This window comes from Grammomys surdaster, unplaced genomic scaffold (assembly GCF_004785775.1).
Source record: "Grammomys surdaster isolate TR1022 unplaced genomic scaffold, NIH_TR_1.0 126131, whole genome shotgun sequence".
Lineage (NCBI taxonomy): Eukaryota > Metazoa > Chordata > Mammalia > Rodentia > Muridae > Grammomys > Grammomys surdaster.
This window is the reverse complement of record NW_021620939.1, coordinates 2341988-2363346: the sequence shown is the minus strand read 5'-3', so window position 1 is coordinate 2363346 and position 21359 is coordinate 2341988. Positions and strand designations below refer to the sequence as shown.

The following is a 21359-nucleotide window of genomic DNA, read 5'->3' as shown; positions in this document are numbered from 1 at the left end:
AAGCAGAAATGGAAGCTTTTATAAATAAAAGTTATCTAAAAAATAAAGTTAGTGGGAGGGGAGATGCCTCAGTCAGTAAAGGGCTTGCTGGGCAAGCATGGGGGCCTAAGCATGGTCCCCAGAACCCACATGAAGAGAAAAGAAGGGAGGAAGGAAGGAAGGAAAGAAGGAAAGAAGGAAGAAAAGAAGACAAAGAAACCCAGACAGGCATGGTGGTACATGCTTGGAATTCTAATACTGAGGAGTAGAGGCAGGAGGAGCCCCCACGCTCGCTGTCCACCCAGACTGGCCTAATCGGAAAGCTTAAGGTCAACCAATGAGGTGCCTTCCTAAAAAATAAGGTGGGTGGCTCCTGAATATTTTTTTTTTTTAGTGCTATTTGTTTTTTTTGGTTTTTTTGTTTTTTTTACAATTATTACCATTTTTTTATTTCTTTTTTTTTTTGAACATGAAATGCTTTTTTTTATAGCATGTTTTACAAGGGGAGGGGGTAAGAGGGTCCAGGTGGTGGAAAAGTACAAAATCTTCTTGGCCTGTGCCTTGAAACATGTCATAGTCTATATGGTACACTGCCTTGAATTATGATCTACCTGCAGTTCTTCAGAAGATATGGTACACTGCTTGAGTTATGGTCTCCCTGCTATTCTTAAGAAGACATGGTACTCTGCTTTGAGTCTATCTGCAGTTGCTAAACAGGATCTTGCAGTTGCCAAGCTTCAGAGGACATTGTGCTAGGATGGCTGTGAGTTAGTCCAATGACGGGATTATTGTAGGTCCACTTCCCAGGGGCCCACCCAATGCAGCCGAAAAGGAGTGCGTGGTGCTGGGAGTGGGTGCAGCCTACATGGCCTAAGACAGGGCTCTCACCCTCCTTTCACCCACATCGGAGTCCCTTGACGTTGCCCATCGTCGACAGCCTAAAGCCTTCGACCATCGATGTGACTCATCTCACATCAGTGTTTTGGGGTTGTGAACTTGTCTAAGACCCCCCATAATTAGACATCCAAATTCAAAACTCACATAGTTGGGATTGAACATAAGACGCCTTCTCTAACTAAACAGAGAAGGGGGAGATGCCAGAAGCCAGGACCCTCGCCCTTACCCTTACCCCCTACCTTTCCCCACCTGCACAATGTCCTCTGTGGCTCCTGAATATTAATGAAACTTGAGGCTAATTTCTGGTCTTCATTCCACAACCATATGCCATGCTTGTGTACCTGCATACACAGGTTCATCCACTCAACACACACACACACACACACACGCACGCACGCACGCACGCACGCACGCACGCAAGCACACACAAAATACAATAACAAGGTTTACTTTGACTAGTCAGTCACAGTGCATTATTTCTGAGACCATGCAGTACTTTTTAACATAGACGACTTACCTGCCTTTTGCAGTACCCAACTCCGGTACCGTATTTGTCCAGCTCCAGTGAGTGTACATCCAGAGAATGTAGCCATGCCAGGGTTTCTACCACAGACACATATATAGCTGCACGTTCTGCTGGGCTAACTCCAGGAATGGAAAAATCACGAAAGATCCGACCCTGTCAAAGTGATCCCAATGGCCAGTTTTTAAATATCTGACAGACAAAATCAGCAATCTACAGAGCATGTTAGACATAGGCTTGTCTGTGAAATGTGTATGTGGATACATACCAAAGGCAAAATTCAAGGACATGCCAGGGTGGACCTGAAGGCTTTAAACTGCTTATAACCCACATCTTCAAATTAAAAACAATTTGAATTTGCTCTTAATGGTTTGTTCTTTCTATATGGAAGAGTGCCCCCCACCCTCATAAGAACATCTTCCTGTTTGGCTACAATTGTTGCTAGCTCTTTACTGCCACCTAGAGGAGTATTTAAGAACAAGTTAGTGATATAAAAGCAACAACCAAATAAGATGGTTGGTTACCTTACCTGCACTCGTTCCATCAGATAAAACTCCGTTCCGATGATGGAAGCATCGCTGCAGTACAGCAGAGGCTTGGGAACAGGAAATCCAACGGAAAACAAGGCTTTCTGGACCTTGAATTCTCTGTCAATCTAGATAGGATTATTAAAATCCAGAAACAGAGAAATTTAGTAACTACATGTGAGCTAACCTTAACTACATGTGTCAATAAATAACCCAGTGCTGATAGTAACGATTCCCTTAACAGGAAGCTTGTTCAGTCATTACAATTACAAAGCAGGCCATCTCTAAAGCATGGTAATTTAACTGGGGTTAAAGGATGGGCATTTGCATGAGGCTTAATACTGGCTCTTGTAGCATGAAGGCAACAGTCTGGCCATATTTCACAGGTTTTGTTAAAGAGCATTTCTGTGTTTTCAGCAGTTCCTTGCTTATTGGCTTCACCTCTCCCTTTGTAGTTTTCAGGAGGCTTAGGATTTCGTTTCTCTAGTCAGATACAGGAGCTGGAGAAGGCAGGTATGGTTGTGGGAAGGGAAAATCACCCGTTCCTTCTGATCATCAAGGGAGAACAAACTTCAAGGAAGAGGCATGAAGACCCTTATGTGTATCTGGTCTGTTTTGGGGACCCAGGCAACTCTAAGGGAAACCAGGCTCCCAGAAGTTGATATTAAATATGGGGCTTAAGTAAGAGAAAAGGAAAACTTATATCCTTGGGCAGAACACATGTGCAGACCCGGAAAGGACCCATGGGTGCGGCTTACAGCAGAGCTGTAATATGGGTGAGCAAGGATGACTGGTGCGTGTGGAAAGGGCTACTCCAGACTGGGACAAAGGTGACTGGGACAAAGGTTTCTAGGGAGAGGAGAACACATTGCTCAGCTTGAGTTCAAGGAGTAATGCAGTCAGGGACCAGGGAAGGAATTAACCCAAAGTGAGAATAGTCCATAGTACCAAGGGCTACTGAAAGAGATGTGCAGGAAATGAGAGGGGGTGGCAGGGAGTCGGGGACAAACGGGTTAGGGAATTACATACACAGAGACAGCAAAGCGGGATGCTGCTTTTTAAAACTCAGCCTTGGGGGAAGCTGAGGAAGTTCAGACAAGGTACTCTCCATCCACCGAGCTGTATTTAGGCGGAGCGCACGATGTGTTCTGCTGTGTTCTAGTGGGACATAGTCAGGAGAAAACTCAGAGAGGATTGCTTCTGAGGTAGACATTTCTAGGCAGGATGGGGGTGGGAGTTTGCCTTCAGTCATGCCATTCTGACATTAACAAAAGTTACCCAACTTCTTTTTTTAAGCATCTAAGTTACTTCATGTTTTCAAGAGTATGATGGAGCCAAGAAAATGAGCATCTGTGTTCTCCTGTTACAGTATCAGACCCACCCACAGTGGTCTCTCCCAGTGAATGACTAGAAAGTACAGGATTCCAGTACCACTCACATATGCAGAGCGTACTTAGGACATTTTGCAGGACTTAGATTTATGTCCCCTCCTGCTCTCTAACTATCTAGAGATAATACCTTGTTTTGCAACCAGGAAAATTTAGTTTAAAAATTGACTGGTAAATCACGTTTGCATGTATTTATGAGGTATAACATGATACCTTGGTTTATGTATTTAGTGGGTAGTGAGCAGCTCATAATAATTAGAAAACTTAATTTGTAACAGACATCTTTTATAATTTCCCCTGATGATTCTAAACCTTAAAGTCTACTGTATTAATGACTAGTCAGGTCTTTCTTTTCTTTAACCCCTGAATGATTATAAGATGCCCAAGTTAAAATAACCCATCAAGTAATGTTCATCGTTACAGATGATACTCCTGGTGTGCAGAAAAGAAGCATCTAGAAATGAGTAGCAACGAACGTAGCCACAGGGAACCGCGAAGCCCACTAGGATGCCAGTTTAAACACAGCTTTAAGCCTTCAACCACAGATTCTTTTTAAAACAAAAGAATGTGCAATTCAAGAAAATAGTCAATTAAGAGTGAGGCACACTTGCATCACTCAGTAACTGGGAGGAGGCCTTCAAATGCAGATTAAACTGTTCTTGTGGTTTTTAGAGGCATTTATTTGTGATCGAAGAAAGGCTCGCTACATTTCTGTGCCATACCTTATGTGCTTTGGGAAGAAGAGAGCCGGGTGGTTTCTTCCTGAGAACATATGCTTGAGATCCCTTCTGGAGAAAGAAGGTTGGGTTTGACTGTCCTGATCTAGAAAAGCAAAGGTTTCAAAGGTCAATTATAAACATGTCGCCTTCCTGAAATCCTACTGAAATCTCAGAAAACACAAGAATCCAAAATAAATGTATCTCAACACTGGGCTGACCACAGGGTACTGCCAGCAGCTTGGGCAGGCTGCCACTAGCAGCTTGGACAATTCTGTCTTCTGGATTGCAGATCATTCTTGTTTTCTCGGGCTCTTTGTTCTATAATCTCCCCTTGCATAATTTCTTAAGCACTTCTAGCTGCATATAAACATCTAGCTATCCCTGAAGTCTTTTCAAGTCTCTCTTTGCCTCAGAAGCTGCAATTCTCTTCCTCGTAGTCTGTCGTAAACCCATTTCCCTCCATCCAGCAAGCTTTCATTCCGGTCTTTCCACTTATGCTGCCCTTCCAAGGCCACTGGCACAAACCACGAGAACCACGACACACGGCTGCCTCTGGGCACTCCTTCTCAACCTCCTTTATAACTCTTGAAACTCTTCAACTTAACACTGGGCTGCTGTGGTTGGATTTCCAAACCACCATTTTATTTAGATCTCTCTCTCTCTCTCTCTCTCTCTCTCTCTCTCTCTCTCTCTCTCTCTCTCTCTTCCATAGATTTTGTATAATATATATGAGGCTCTATCTACACACACACCTGCATCAGATCCCATTATGAATAGTTTGAGCCACCATGTAGTTGCTGGGACTTGAATTCAGATCTTCTGGAAAAGCAGTCAGTGCTCTTAACCACTGAGTCATCTCTCCAGCCCCCTAGATTCTTGTTCTAGGTAAGCTGTTCTGTCTTGTGGCTTCCCATACCTTCTCTGTCAACTGCTCTCAAACCTGTCTAGACCAGGTCTCTACCCTGCATCTATACCCAGCTGGTTACTCTAACACGTTCATTTAACTGTCTAGAAACCATTCTGCAACTTAGCAAAACAGAACTTTTACATTTTTTCTACATTAGTAACATTTCTTATCACTATGACAAAATGTCAGAAGTAATTTATGGGACATAGAACAACACCTCTTATTTGGCTCCGAGTTTTAGGGTATGTGGTCTATCTCATGGGAAAACATGGCACGGTGGCTCAGTCTGTGGCGGCAGGAGATTGTAGCAAATGCTTCTCACATCTTGGCAAATCAGGAAGCAGAGTCCTAGCTTGCATTGGAAATATGTATGACCTTCAAGGCCTGGCCCCTGCAACCAACTTCTATGAGCTAGGCTACATGTCCCAAAGGTTCTGTTGTTAGCAGTCTGGGTATTTCCAGGTTTTGGTTATTTTCAAAAACTGCACAGCAGTGTCAAGGCAGCAAGGAGTTTTATAGAGAGATGGCAAGGGGGTGTCATACAAGGAACTCGTCGGCTACTTGAGCAAGGGCACCCAAAGCAGCGGTTACTGTTAGGGGCTTTCTTATGTGGATCCAGCAGGAGGAGGGTCGCTTGGTTGCTAAGGGGCATACTGAGAATGGTTCTCTGCCTTGACAACCTTGGGTTAGTCTTTACTGTGAATGTACTTTCCTGTAGTGAACCTGATTTTCCTCATACACATGTCCAATCAAGCATAGGCATAAATTGGTAAATACCAGTTCCCCCTAAAAGTTCACTCAGAGGACGCAATTTGTCTTTCTGTGTATACCCTCCAAACTACTCCAGACTGGATGGGCCTTTAGCATCTAGTTCCAGGACACTTTCCATATGTTCTGAGACACACGTGAATGGACACACCAAGCACAAAAATCAAGTCACTCAGGAACTGCCACAGTAGGAACAACCTACTGCATTATTTGGAGGGGAAAACACACGTAGCTTGAGTCAGGTAGGGGTCCCGGGCCCAAAGTGGATCATTAGAAAATGGCACTTGGAGTATCAAGTGGTGAAACTTTGCCTACATTTGCCTGCCTCAGTTCCACCAACTACTGAAGCTAGGGACCAAGAGTTCAAATGCATAAACCTGTGGGGATATTTCACGCTCAAACCATGAAACCCTGTATGGGCATCTCCATTTTAGTTCCTGATGACCCCATGCTAAGTTACCATGGCAACGAGACCAGCTCTTATCTCTTCCCTTCCAATCTTATTAATGACTCTTTCAAAATCTACCTGGGCTGCGCTGCGCTCACCTCTCACCTATTTTCCCCCACCTCACTGGTACTCTGTAATACACTGGGTTGGTTTCCACCTTTGCTCTCTTTGGCCAACTCTCAACAGAGCAAGCAGAATTTCTGTTCAAAATAATGACAAATTCCTTCCTCTTCTACTCAAAAATCTCTGACCTTCCCTATTTCCACTGAAAGCAAAGGACAAAGTCCTTATGACAATCCAAACGGATACCCCTGCCCTTGCTTACAGTGCTCAGCCCACACTGGTCTGTATTCCCCAAAATACAAGGCACAGTTCTCAGCCCTGGCCTTCGATACAGTGGTCCTCCTGTCTGGAAAGCTTCCATGGTCTCATCCCCAACCCCTTTCAGTCTTTGTAAAATGCTATCTTCTCAAGGCACCCTTCCTGCCTTGTCCTCAACGTTCTCTATCACCTCACAGCACATACAAACCTGCGAATATTTAGAAATCATTGTTGTCTATCTTCTCCAAATAGATGGAGACTGCAGACAAGCAGCCCCAGGGCTGGCTATGTATTATGCACAAAGGCTAGATGACACAAGTTTTGTTTTATTGAGCTACATAATATTTATATTGCTGTTGAATTATATTTTATATTCCCCCAAATGACTTAATATTTGAAAGCTAAAACAAATGTATAAGAAAAAAGAATATTTTCAAAGTCAGGAAGGCACAGAATAACTATAGCAAAGCAATATCATATTCTATCTTGAAGGGATCAGCAGATCTGTGAAGAGCCCTGTGTCTTGAATTTCATACTTACTGTCCTCTTGAAGTCTTTCTCCTTAAGCCACGTGATCTCTGTTTATCTATGGTTTTATTTGTGCTGTGTACTGTGGCTGTTCTTTTATTTGTGCTGTGTACTGTGGCTGTTCTTTGCTACTTTGTGGGTTGTTTTTCCTTCCATCCTTTCAACCCCCTAACACTCAGTAGGAGAGAAAGGATAGAGGGGAAGGGGGGGGATGTTATCATTAGACTACTTCCTGCTTATCAGGGGTGTTGAATTCCTTGGGGCAAGTTTGACCTTCGATGTCAGGACATGACTACTTAACAAACTGCGACCAACTCCCACTACCTCTCAGGGCCTTAGCTTTTATACATGCTCTGATATACCCCAAATTCCAAATCACTCCTGGGATTAAAATGAAAATACATTCCCATAATATTTATGTTTTTTAAAGAAATCAAAATTCTTGCTACAATGCACAGCTGTGAACCATCTCACTGAGAGTAGTCCTCTATGCCGAATGAGCAATTTATCCTTCCATTCTACTACTAATAAATACTACTGCGTTTTTTAAAAAGTTTTCTTTTTTTTTTTTGGGGTTTTTCAAGACAGGGTTTCTCTGTATAGCCCTGGCTGTCCTGGAACTCACTCTGTAGTCCAGGCTGGCGTCGAACTCAGAAATCCACCTGCCTCTGCCTCCCAAGTGCTGGGATTAAAGGCATGTGCCATCACTGCCCGGCTAAAAGTTTTTCTATTACAAGCAACACAATGAATATTCTGTAGATTATTCCCTGATATCCTGGTATGACATTTTCTTGACTCTAAGAAGTAATATTTCTAAGGCAAGAGGCACGCATGTCTTTCTGACCTCAGTTTTACAGGACAATGTCAAGTGTTGGTCAACAGTAAGCTATGCTGACCTATACCTTAATGAGTACTTAATGTCTCATATCCTAACCAATGCTGGAGATTGTGTATGTGTGTGTATATACACATAATACACGCATATATGTATATATACACACACCTATACACATATATAGTGTGTGCGCATGATGTGCGTGAACATGCATGCCACCATATGCACAAGGAAATCGGAACAATTTTGTGAAGTTGTTCAAGGACAACTTTGAGCTTCTAATATTATTACCAATACTCCCAAGTGCTAAGATTACAAGTACCACCACAAACTATTCCTGGTTTATATGGCACTGGGGATTGATCCCTTAGCTTCATGCATGCCAGGGGACACTCCACTTACTGAGGCAGGCCCACAGCCTGCGTGGCAGTTTCCTATAGAAAGTAATATTTCATAGGGATAGTAATTATCCCACCACAGGCTCTTGTTGTCTTTTTACTGGGTATCTTCTCATTTTCCCAAGTTGATTCTAAGCGTAAGCACTGTCAAGTAAGTTCCAGAAACATGTGGGTATTTTGTGAACTATCACACTGATATATCTAACTAATAACATGTCACCTTAATTCAGATTTCCCACTTGGTTGATTTTTTAAGGAATGTTTCTGTTAATGCTTTGTGACCTTTTGCATATAATTTAGAAGCAGTTTTTTTCAAATCAGATAAAAAAAACAGAATTTTGATTGACATTGCTTTGAATCTATAGATCAGTTGGGACAAAGAGCAAAATTTGTCAATCATGATTTTTTCCTGCTCATGTATGTTATTTCTAAGGTTCTTTAAAAACTGCTAATAAGGTTTTTTTCATATTCTATACAAAGGTCTTGAATACCTTCTATTAGATAATTTTTTGGAATGTTTTTATCAGAGCTTTCGGGTGTCATATCTCAACTGTTGCTAAGATACAGAGACACAAGTGGTCTGTACCCTTGACTTAAAGTATATCTTTGTAGCTCTTGGCTTTTCAACACACAGAGCAAGTAGTTTCTACATTGTATTTCTTGCCTGTTTTCATTCTGTTAGAAAGTTTGATTTATATTGTGAAAATGTGTGGCTTTCCCTTTTATATTTATTTATTTGGTGGCACATGTGTGGAGGTCAGAGGACAAGATGCAGGAATTGGTTCTCTTTTTCCACAGTGTGGTTTCCAGGTGTTATCTCAGGCTGCCATGCTTGGCAGAGGGTGCCTTTACCTGATAAGCCATATCACTGGCCCAAACTTTTAAAAGATTCTTTTGAGATTTTTGTGGCCTTAAGTATATCTTTATTTTTATAATTTTTCATATGTCCCAGAAATGAATGTGTTTTTTTCTGTTGAATATGTACTTCCATACATCTATGGTAAATCAAGCTTATTTAACATTTCTGAAAAAAAAATAGTTTCTGAGACCAAGTATTGCTACATAACCCAGACTGGCCTCAAATTCACAATCATTTTTCCTCAGCCTCCAATCTCTAGGGATCTTTTAAAATTAATTTTTATTGGATATTTTATTTACACTTTGGATGTTATCCCCTTTCCAGGGATCTTTAGATTGTTGGGATTAAAGCCATGTATACCAGGCTTGGCTTCAGAAGTATTTTTTTTTGTATTACAACTAATTTTATTTATTGAGCATGATTTTGTTGAATATCAACTTAATTCAGAATTATTTTAAATCAACACAGGACCACAGTGACTTGAATATATATAACCTTTATCTGAAAGCAGGACAATAAGCTGGCCAAATTCCAGAGTGGACAGACTAGTCATTGAAATTTGAACTTTGATCTGTTTCAGTCTGTTTACAACACAAAGCATTAAATTTACAAGTGTCAACTATTCTTTATTCTACCTCTCCACAGATATTTCAATGCTTAAGCCCTTTCACCTAAATTACTTCATTTCCTTATCAAGACTAATGGGAACAGACAAATGTTACAAGAAAGAAACTCTTATCTCCAAATTTATGTTACAGTTAAATCCCCAGATAGAAAGGCCAGACACAGTTTACTGGAACCATATGAAATGATTTTATACTGGGACAATATGAAAGTTTAAAACTCTCTATTGTAAAACACCAGACTAAAACCAGATTCACTTGTCAGTGGGGAAAGGTACTCTCAGAATCACCTCATCCAGTTTAATTCCGTTGCTTCAGGAACTTAGGCCTTAAGTGATGCTAAAAACGGTGAAGTGGAATGTCTAGAATCTGGATTTGTACATTTTAGCTGGTATTATTAACCTAGCCTCAGGTGACTAAGGTTAATTAAACAAAATGGCACCAGCCCCTCAGAAAATGATCTTTAGACTGTAGCACAAAAGGTCACAAAAGGTATCTATTAGGTATCCAAGAGTGTTCAGCCGCATCTCAGTGAATTAGTCACATAATTTTAGTCCTTAACAATACTTACTGCACTGCACAATGGATACTGCACCTCAGCTACTGCCCTCTAATTCAGATTAGCCTGGGATTCAAGTACAAATTATGCAGGAAGCGTCCTTGCAGGGAAAGATATCGCGCCCAGGTAAATGAGACACCCACCCAGGGCCAAAGGAAGAAAAGCGCCAAGCACAGACATATTCCAGCAGGAGGCAAAGGCTATGGTTGATACCTGTATTGAGTAACAGTCAGCACAGCCCGAGGATCTGACCCAAAGCCGGGCAAGTGCTGATTCAGGTACGCCTCCAGGGACCTGATGTCGAACTTGTGCTGGGGTAGCACTTCCACGGTGTCACTGGTGACATCCATCTCCATGACTGCCACTGCTGTCACTGGGTACAGAGATGAGGAATCCACAGACTGCGCAGAAGTAGCGCCGAGGCAGAAAGGATACCAGAGCTTGGGGGCGTGGTCAGGCAGGGCTTAGGGGAAGCCAATCACGAGGACTCTGGGCAGTGTTGCAAAGCAGTGTGGGCGGCTGAGTCTAGTGACTCGGAATCTGGAGGCGAAATAAAAGAATCGCCTGTTGTGGACCCAGACTTAGAATTTACTATCAGCATCAGAGCTGGAGGCCTCAGTCTTATAGAAAAACAAGATCACAAACGCAACTCTGGCGAGTGAAGACTCAAACATCTGTCACCCAAGAATGACGCGCCAGCGGAAGACCTGTGAGGTCCGTCCAAGAAGAGAGTCCGCCAGAACCTTGAGCCCTGCATTAAAAGACCTCGGTGTTTCTCATGGTCTCCTATATTAGAAATGCAGAATCGTCGTTGACTTGACCTGGACATGTGACGCTGGCCCTGCTGATACCTAGTTCTTGGTTCTAGAGAAGAAAGGTGTTTTCAGGAGTATTTTTACCGAGCGGAGCGATGGGGGCGGCGGCCCACCGGAAGCGGCACGCCGGAAGCGCGGTGGGCGTGTCGGAGACGTGTCTTGCTGGGATCCTTGGAGGCGCTTCCCTGTTGTCAGGACCTGGAAGGCTGTGTTTAGTCCTCCTGCACTTCGTGGACCTAGCGAAGCAGCGTGGGGAGGCGGAAACGACGGCGACGGCGGCGGTCCGGCCTGGGATCGGAGGCCACTGGGAGCCCAGCTATGGCTGAATCGGTGGAGCGGCTACGACAGCGGGTTGAGGAGCTGGAGCAGGAACTCGCCCGGGAGAGAAGCCGGCGGTCCGAAGGGGATGGCCACTGCGGCCGGACCCGCATCCAGGAGATGAGCGACGAGGTGGTGGACTCCAATCCCTACAGGTGATCCATAGCGGGGCGGGCAGGGCCACGCTCCGCTTGAGGGATTCAGCCGGCCTCCTGCTGCTCTCTTGCTGTGGAGGTCCTGGTCCCAGATGGACAAGGCCACGTCTTATGCTAGTCAGAAGATAGTCCTCGCTAAGCGGGCTGGCTCACGATTCCTCCTAGCATTCGGGAGGGTGAGGTAGAGGGGTTGCCGTGAGTTCCAGGCCAGCCTGGGCTACAGGAGTTCAAGGCCACCTTGGGCTGTGTAGTGAGACCCCCTTTTCCCGCACGGGAGAAAAAAAATAACATTTTATTTAAAAAAATCAATTCAAGCCATCCATCCGTATGGTGCAACCCTTCTGCCTGCTGTACCCAGTTTCTTGTCACCATTATCTTCCAAGGCTACTGAGAGGAAGTGTTTGTGCATCTGTGATGGGCATTTATGAGTAAAGTCTTCAGAAGACTGAGAAGTAAGAAGTGAACATACTGTAATAGTGTGTGTGGAGCTCTAGATAGGGTCACACACACACACACACACACACACACACACACACAGAAGATGAGCAGTGCTTCTTAGAAATCCTTGGCAGACAACAGATGCTTTCAAAAGCAGATATCCTTCATTATGGGCAGAAGCCATGAGCTTATTGCATGTTTTTATATATTAACAAAGCAAGAGAAAATAGTGACATTTCACTTCGACCCTTAACATTTAAGCCATTAGGTGCAGCTCTTGGCTACACATTAAGATAAAGAAAGTATTTTAGAAGAAGAAGACTGTTTCACAGGCACCACCTAGGAGTGTCCATGGTTTTAAACTCAGTAATTTATTGAATAAAAGTTAGCTTTTAAGTTCAATTGGTCATCAAATTTGCTGTGTTTCTCAGGTTGGTTGTGAATTCCTAATCCTCCTGTCTCAACCTCTCAAGTGGTAGGATTACAGATGCATGCCACCATGTCCAGCTAGATTCCTCCCCTTTTGAAGTAGTAATAATTGAGTCTTGGTGATTGTTTCCTTTGGTGGTGCCTGTCTATAAATATCACTGTTAACTAAAAGATTCCAAGCTTGGGGCTGGAAAGCACTGGCTGCTCCTCACGGGACCCAGGTTTGATCCCCAGCACCGACATGGCAGGTCACCATGCGTAGTAACTCTAGTCCCAGGTGATCTGCCACCCTCCTCTGGCCTCTCAGGCACTGCATATACCTGCAGTCCTGCATGTACAGGCAACTCACCTGTCTGCATGAAAATAAAAATGAATAAGAAAGACTGCAAAAACTCTAAATTTGTTTTGTTTTTCTTTAAGCCGTCTGATGGCACTGAAACGGATGGGAATTGTCAGTGACTATGAGGTATGGTGAACTTGATTTTCAGAAATGAGACTAATTTCTAGTGACAGATCAAGCAGAGTATTAACATGTACTGTTCTGCGTTTCACAGAAAATCCGTACCCATGCTGTAGCAATAGTAGGTGTTGGTGGAGTTGGTAGTGTGACTGCCGAAATGCTGACAAGATGTGGCATTGGTAAGGTAAAAAGATTTCTCTTTGCCTGTCCAGTAGGAAACTATTCACTCCTGGAGCAAATCAGGTACAGAGAAGCACTCTACTGCTTAATCAGTGGCTATGATTTCTGTTGCATTGGGGTAAATTGCTCTTCACGAGAGGCCGAGTCATAGCTTTCTCCAGACAAAGGCTCATATTATTGTTCATTGAACAAAGGGTACTTAATTGTGTCCAGAAACTTTGGTTTAGGGCAGTGTACTCTGTAAATAATTTGGAATTATTTTAGATATAGAGCCTGTTAAAAATGGTTCTGGGGTCACTCCCAAAACACCACACTATCTGTGGCACTCTAGCAAGGCAGAAAGGTTACTTCTGCAGGAGGGTGCATAGTCACACCGAGTGAATCAAGCAGGCAAGCTCACCCAATGGGGATTTTGTTGGGGTATATTCCTGATGTAAGGGCTCCCATGCCCCACTGTGAGAGGTCAAGAGTTCAACCTCACACTCTGCACTGTTGGCTAACTCAAAATGGCACAGCTGGTGAGCTCAGTACAACCTTTGGGAACAGGATAGAGCCTGGAGCATATATTTTGATTTCAGGAAGTGCTGACCCTGGAAGAATTTAAGTTTCTGCCACATGTCTTCTTTATAGATTTATTGCTATTTTTTAATGTATTTTTCTCTCATATATCTTGACTCAGCCTCTTCTCCCTCCATTCCTCTCAGTCTCTCCCCACAACAGTTTTTAAAGACGAAGTTTTGTCTTACTTTGGTATAAAAGACAGTATATTTATGTGGATAAAGTATGCAGGTGAAACACTCAGATCTTGAAAAATCTTACCAAGCACTCAGTTAAATACACACACACAGAGGGGAAGGCTTTGAGTTCGAACTGGGGGATGTCTCAGATTTTTTATTTAGCCCCTTTTGTTTTCTTTTAAAAACAAACTTGAATTGTAGAAAAGAAGTAACCTTCTGTCTGAATTTAATCTGTCAGTCTTAAATTTATAAAGCCAAGAACTGTTGATGTTACTTAGTGATCGGATAGATTGACGTTTTCCACAATGATCTGCCCTCTTGTTAGTTTCTTATAATGTATTTAAATGAATAATTATATTTCATATTACATATTATATAATTATATACTTAATATATTTCATATAATGTATATATATATAACTTATATAGATAAAACATGATCTCCAATATGTTTGTCAATAAGTTAATATTAAAAGATAGTGCTTACAAAATTGGCTCACTTATCAATATTAAAATGATGCCAACAAAATACTACAAAGTTTATTATAATTTTAATATCTTTGAAGTGGTTTATAGAAACAGACCAAAATATTGCTTGTGAATGACTTGAGTACCCGGTTGATTAATAGTATATTGGAGATGCCTGAGGTCGGTAGTCAAGAATGAGTATATGGCCATATTAAAGCAGACTGCTAGACCTCAGTCATGTGGTTTAATCCTGTAGGAGTCAGGTAAACCTGAAAATTGTCATAACTGGTTTCCAGGTCATCTAACACCACAGAGTCTAAACCCTGAGAATGACTGGAACCTTGCTTGGGTGTTTGCTAGGAAGGCAGACTTCACACTGCAGCTCATGCAGCTCAGTCAGACTCAGTCTTTTGATAGACTCTGCGTATTAATGTTGGGGACGTGCTTTCCGCCCCACACACAGCTCTCGGGTACTTCAGGTACTGCTGGAGGAGGCTGCAGCAGGTCCCCAAGGGCTGCTGTAGTTAGCGTCCTGGGAAGACTTTGATGGCCCTCATGCCCATTGCACTCCTCACGGGTAAATAGGAATTCTGGCAGTGAGATGCAGACACCTGTATTTTCAGAAACTTCCAATGGTCTCAGTGGATACCTAGGTTTGTAAACTAAGACTAAATGGATGAGTTTCAAGAATTCTTTCTTCTATCATTAAAACATAAGCAAGAAGCTAACTGATGAAATGTAGCGGGGAATAGTGCTTTGGAGAGCCAGAGCCCATGTTTATCTCTGCAAGTGTCTGCAGCTGCCTGGGTCACCAAGTCTGCGTCAGCTGGGTTGCTTTCTAGATGTGCTGCCGGCCGGAGAGTTGATGTCAGTTCTCTGTGACCTAAGCCAAGTAGTGGCAGAGGAACAGCCTCCACTCCTTTGTACGAAGTCAACTAGGAGCCACATACTCATTTAAAAACTTTCTCTCACCCAGCAGAGATTATTGAATGAGCCATGGTTACAGAAGGTTCTCTGGGTGTTGTTGTAGGCTTTTTGTTTGTTTGTTTGTTTGTTTCTATATTGAGAAGATTAAAAGCAGGTTTGGAGATACAGCTTTGTGGTAGAACAATTACCTAGTTTGTTCAAACCCCAGCACTTCGAAAAAGAAAAGAATAAATCTCGTTTAAATCTCATTTTTATAGATTCTAACCTGTTCTTACTGATAAGAAATGAGAAATTCTGCTCATTTTAAGTGACACGTATGCATGGCAAACACTGAAGTAGACCTAAGAATAAAGCAGGAAACAGTAACAAGCTGCTTGACAATTTTCTTTGGAGTAATGAATTTTCGCCTTGGCTCGGGTATGCGGTGTGTCATACAAAGGAAGAAGAAGCAGTAGGGTCTTGGCCCAGTTCTAAAATGCAGTGTGAGAATGACATGGAACAGCCACCCCTCTGAGTGAGCCAGTCTGTGGAGGTGGCATGGCCCTGGGTTAGGGAGGGCAGCTGTGCTAGCTTCTGTATTGGCTGTGTGCCATTCAGTACAGGCTCCAAGGAGCCTTTTCAGGAAGCTGAGGATAAAAAGAGCTATGCATTTACCCCACAGGGCATTTAGAAAATCACTGAGACACCAAGTGCTTTAGAAGTAACTAATGTTCTCACATCACTAACAGTAAGCCGATTAAATAGAAGATCCGCGAGTTTAACGTCATCTTTCACTGAAACACCACTGTTTGCGTTTTAGTTGCTACTCTTTGACTATGACAAGGTGGAGCTGGCCAACATGAATCGGCTTTTCTTCCAGCCGTATCAAGCAGGACTGAGTAAGGTCCATGCAGCGGAGCACACCCTGAGGTGACTGCGGTGGTAGCGGAGGATCAGAGCCGGGGGTGGGGGCTGGGGGGAGGGAGGGGATGCATGGAGTGGGCTCTTGTTTTGTGACCTGCTGTGAGCTGAGCTGAATGTCAGCAGACTTGGGTCCTCTCCCTGAAATGCATATTTCACTTCTGCAAAGAATTCTCTTACTTCTTAGACCTGGATTGGCAGACTTTGTGTAGGGTTAGTGTGCATAGTTTGCACTTTGCTGCCACCGTTTAACTGTGGAGCCACAGTGTGAGACTGCCACAGACAGGCCAAATGATTGGGCAGGCTTTCGTTCCAATACAATTAGGTTTTAGACTCTGAAATCCAAATTCCGTTTTTTGCTTTTGTTTTTGTTTTATTTTGTTTGTTTGGTTTTTGGTTTTTGGTTTTTGGAGACAGGGTTTCTCTGTGTAGCCTTGGCTGTCCTGGAACTCACTCTGTAGACCAGGCTGGCCTCGAACTGAGAAATCTGCCTGCCTCTGCCTCCCAAGTGCTGGGATTAAAGGCGTGCGCCACCACTGCCCATATATATATATTTTGGTTTTTCGAGACAGGGTTTCTCTGTATAGCCCTGGTTGTCCTAGAACTCACTCTGTAGACCAGGCTGGCCTTGAACTCAGAAATCCACCTGCCTCTGCCTCCCAAGTGCTGGAATTAAAGGAGTGTGCCACCACCGCCCAGCTTCAAATTCTATTTTTTAATGTAGCAAAATGTCCTGAAAAAGATTTTCCCCAAACTATTAAATGGCCTGTGGTGGAACATGTTGCAAATTCCAACATACAGGAAGATGCTGGACTGTGGAAGAGTACTGAACCAACCAGAGGTTCATGGCAAAATCCTAAACCAGGCAGCTCGTACCCTAAAGGCCATACCAAACCAGGGAGTGGGCCAGATTTGGCTTATGGGATGTGCCAGCCTCAAACTATGGGGCCTCAAACATTCTTGAACTGAACTGAATAAGACATAAAGAGACTGCCAGGCTGAACATGACCTTCCAGCTGCAGTGAAGGCTTTATTCCCAGCACATAGATTGTTCTGGGTTAGGATGGAAGCATTCTTGTAGTCTCTATGACAGTTTATATTAGTGTCCTACGTTGACCTCGCAGAAGGACACAGACATCAAAAGTATGTTGGGCTGCACACATGGCTACAATGCAGCGGTTGTAGTCTGTGGGCCGACGGCCGGACACATGACCTGTGTGTCTTCATCCTCGAGTGCAGCACAAGCTGTAGAAGAGGACTTTGTTGTTCTCACGCCCAAAAGTCTCGCTCGCCCCTTCAGCCTTCTCTCCTGCTTTCTGTCCTGTTCCTACTAGGAGTGTTTGTAACGGTTGCTTTCCCCTCAGGAACATTAACCCTGATGTTGTGTTTGAAGTTCACAACTACAATATCACCACAGTGGACCACTTTGAACATTTCATGAGTAGAATAAGGTAAAATGTATGAATATTTTATGTAATGTCTTGTTAAACAGCTAAACAAGTGCTAGAAAGTCTATTGACAGGTTTTCAGCTTTTAGGAAAAGTAATTTTTATGTAATATTTATTAGAATAATTAATTCTCTATTCAGAAAGTGGCTTAACTCCTCTATATGTAACATTAAATATGATGTTATAATTGAAAATTGGCTACTCAAATAAAATTACAGTGTATTTTATGTCCCACTGGGTGTGGTTGTGAGTGCCTATGATGCCAGCCCTTGGGAGCTGAGGGAGTAGGGTTACAAGTTTGATACCTTGCTTCAAGAAATAAGTGGGAGATTTAATATGGATTTGCATTTGGTCATTTTTTAAGATAGGATCTCATATGTCAAAGGGTTGGCATGGAGCCAGTGATGGTCCTCCTGCCTCAACCTCCCAGGTGCTAGGACCACAGGTGTCAGCTGCCAGGCTGTAGGGTGAAACAAACAGATGTATTTTGTATCCTCCTTTTTTCCAAATACAGTTTCTTTTCCTTCTCTAGTAATGGCGGATTAGAAGAAGGACAACCTGTTGACCTAGTTCTCAGCTGTGTGGACAACTTTGAAGCTCGTATGGCAATAAATACAGTGAGTGCTGTGTGAGGCGCTGCAGCCTGGGTTCAACCCAGATGTTCTCTCTAAATCGAGTTTCAAGCCTAAATTCTATCTTCATAGTTATCCTGCTTTTAAAATGTGTGATAAGAGCTTCTGACCTCATCTGTGCTATGGTCCAGTGTCCCGCTCGCTTGTGTATAAAGCAGCAGATGTTTCTGCTGTGTGTTTTAAAGTCAATGAATATTTTATGATACTTATTCTAGTCACCTTTGGATTTTTGTTACATTCATTTAGTGTGTATCTGTGTGCATGTATATGCCACCATCTCCATGTCTCCACTGGGGCGGCTTGCAGGAGTTGGTTCTCCATCCGTGTGGGACATGGGGATAAACTCAGGTCATCAGGCACCTTTGCCTGCTCAGCCATCTTGCTGGCTCATCATTGGTTTTGGCTTTTTTTTTTTTTTTTGTCTTACTAGTATTAAATGTAGAAATTAAAAACATTTCCCAAAGATAAAATAATTTTCCTTTGACTTCCCTTTAAATGATACAATATTTATATTGCAGAGGTTTTTATAAAAGTACGTTTTTACATTAATCTGAAGGAATCCAGGAAGCAGGGTCAGTATAAGGAATGGATACTCGCTGTTTCAAGGATTGCAGCTCTTCTCTCTGGCCCCGAAACCCTCAGGATCTGTTTAGATAACACTTGACATTCCACAAAGGAGGTTGGCAGTAATTTGTGCTGTTTTGTGTTTTTGCCTTTTCCTGTTAAGGCTTGTAATGAACTTGGTCAGACATGGATGGAATCCGGGGTCAGTGAGAATGCAGTTTCCGGGCACATCCAGCTCATGGTCCCTGGAGAGTCGGCTTGCTTTGCGGTAGGTAGGCATTGTCCTGGCTCACGGTCACTGTCAGCTAGCAGTGATCTCTCGGATCAGTGTCTGCAGGTCAGAGGAGCCAAGGAGTGGACTGGGATACCGTTTGGAGCTTTGCATTTCTCTATCTCGTTTGAAATCGGTGTATTCTCTTTCATGTAGTGTGCACCACCACTTGTAGTTGCTTCAAATATTGATGAAAAGACCCTGAAGCGAGAAGGCGTCTGTGCAGCCAGTCTCCCCACCACCATGGGGGTGGTGGCTGGGATCTTGGTACAAAATGTATTAAAGTAAGTGAGGGCTGGTTTTTCTGAATTGATTTGTACACCTTTGATAAGAATGTATTCCATAAAATACTTTAAGAATTGGTATTGTCAACTAACTATCTTAAACTTAAATTTGCCTTTAAGTATATCATACATACATACGTGGACTTTTATTAACTGTGTGTGTGTGTGTGTGTGTGTGTGTGTATGTGTGCGCGTGCGTGCGTGTGTGCATACATGTATCTATGTGAGTGTGTGAACACATGTTTGTTTAAATGTCAGTTACTTCCTACATTGGAATAACTCTTGTTGCATAATACAGCAATGCTCTATCTACCCAGTTCTGTATCACTGGACCAGAGGCTATATTATGAGAATGCATCATTGGATATTTTCAACTTCCTGCAAACACAATGTACTTCAGAGACACTAGACCACATAACCCCATGGTAGGGCCATGCAGCACATGTGCTCCTTTGCTGATTGACATGGGTGACACATGACTGTGACACATTAAGCAACTGAGTTAAAGTTGTACAGACAGACAGTGGGTAGAGACCAAGGCACAGGTATACGTGCCTCTACTATCTTGACGCTCTTACTAAGCGTCATTCAAATGTGATCCAACCAGAGAAACACTGCTGTTACCCAAGACCAGAATCCTTAGTGCACTTTTTAACTGCAGCTAAAAATGAGAAAATGGGTTTTTGTATAGCTATTCTTTGTTGTAGTAATTAAAGTGGCCTCTGGTTTATCCAACTATCTAAGCAGCTGTGACTCTGCCTAGCCCAGCCGCCATGTTTCTCGGCCTGAGGCCACAGGCCACGTACGCGATGCAGCTAGAACTGGCCTGCCAGAAACACCAGCCCTGCCACCCACTAGATGCCAGCGTGAGAGATGGCTCTGCCAATCTTCCACGATGTCTCTGCAAGGCAGGGCATTGCCCAGACCATTCTGCCACCCATGCGGGCCCAGTAAGAGAATGAGACTCTAATTCTTATAGATTAATCAAAGGCTTTATATGTTTGATAATGATTAATAACAAGATGCCCATACAAAGAGAGTTGTATCCCAATTAGCTAACCTAATTATAAGTTTATAAGTTGTTCCCCACGAGTGCTCTCCATACCTGTGTGGTTCTCTATCCTCCGACTTTTCTGCTCTCTCCAGCTCCTCCTCTTCCTTTTCCTCTTCCTCTCCCAACTCCTCCTCTTCCTCTCCTTACTCCTCCCACCTTAGCTCCTCCTACAGTTCTTTGTGTCAGTTAATGAACTAATTCATTCTTTAAAAGTAGACTTCTTCAGAATTCCCTAACTCTGGCTAATTTTTGTCCCACTTCAGGCTTAGAAGCTGAGTTATACCTCCTAAGTCTCCAGTATAATCACAAACTGCAGTGTGGTAAATAAGCATCCTGACATCAGAAGTGTGGCTCCAGCAGAGGTCATAAGAAACACGTACAAGAAACTCTGAAGGCAGCAGTCTAGGGCTGGGTAGTATAAGAACAGGTGCCGTCTAAGTATCAGTAGGTACTAGAACACTTAATGATGTTGTACATTAAAGATCTATTTGTTTATTTAGTGTGCATTAGTGTTTTGCCTGTATGTATGTTGGTTTGAGGGTGTTGGATCCCCTGGAAGTGGAGTTACAGACAGTTGTGAGCCACCATGTGGGTGCTGAGAATTGAACCTGGGTCCACTGGGGGAACAGCCAGTGCTCTTAACTGTGAAGCCTTCTCTCCAGCCCCCTTGTTATATATTTAGAATATGTATTTTCAAATTTTTTTTCTTAAAGTTTGTTATTTTAATCTTTATGTGTACGTGTGCGTGTGTGTGTGTGTGTAGGTATGCACTCTTGCTTGTGTGTGTATCCAGGCATATGCCTGTGCTGCACGTGAGGAAGTCAGTAGACAGCCTCAGTTACCAGCCTTTACCCTCCACCTTGTTTGGAGATACTGTCGTTTATTGTTCTTATTTGCAGAATAGCCATTGGCTATCCTGGGTCTGTCCTGGGTCTATCCTGGGTCTGTCCTCGGTCTGTCCTGAGTCTATTCTGGGTCTGTCTTGGGTCTGTCCTGGGTC

The 21359-nt window shown here is 43.1% G+C and overlaps 2 protein-coding genes across 3 annotated transcripts in view; one reads left to right on the top strand and one right to left on the bottom strand.

Moving 5' to 3' along the window:
* Acad11 (acyl-CoA dehydrogenase family member 11) overlaps positions 1–10701 on the bottom strand; it is a 60040-nt gene extending 49339 nt beyond the window's left edge. Inside the window, exons 1-4 of the mRNA XM_028756653.1 lie at positions 10493–10701; positions 4037–4136; positions 1929–2054; positions 1394–1555 (exon numbers count right to left, since the gene is read on the bottom strand). Of these exons, the coding sequence (XP_028612486.1) occupies positions 1394–1555; positions 1929–2054; positions 4037–4136; positions 10493–10635 (531 nt within the window). The 5' untranslated portion in view covers positions 10636–10701. The remainder of the gene's footprint in view (positions 1–1393; positions 1556–1928; positions 2055–4036; positions 4137–10492) is intronic.
* A 543-nt stretch (positions 10702–11244) lies between these two features.
* Positions 11245–21359, top strand: part of Uba5 (ubiquitin like modifier activating enzyme 5) — a 14766-nt gene continuing 4651 nt past the window's right edge. Inside the window, exons 1-8 of one of the 2 annotated variants that reach the window (XM_028756779.1) lie at positions 11245–11567; positions 12855–12900; positions 12989–13078; positions 16006–16115; positions 17471–17557; positions 18087–18171; positions 18914–19018; positions 19178–19305. In XM_028756779.1, the coding sequence (XP_028612612.1) occupies positions 11413–11567; positions 12855–12900; positions 12989–13078; positions 16006–16115; positions 17471–17557; positions 18087–18171; positions 18914–19018; positions 19178–19305 (806 nt within the window). In that variant the 5' untranslated portion in view covers positions 11245–11412. Of the gene's footprint in view, positions 11568–12854; positions 12901–12988; positions 13079–16005; positions 16116–17470; positions 17558–18086; positions 18172–18913; positions 19019–19177; positions 19306–21359 lie in introns of those variants that run through there. The other variant, XM_028756780.1, reaches the window with a different exon arrangement.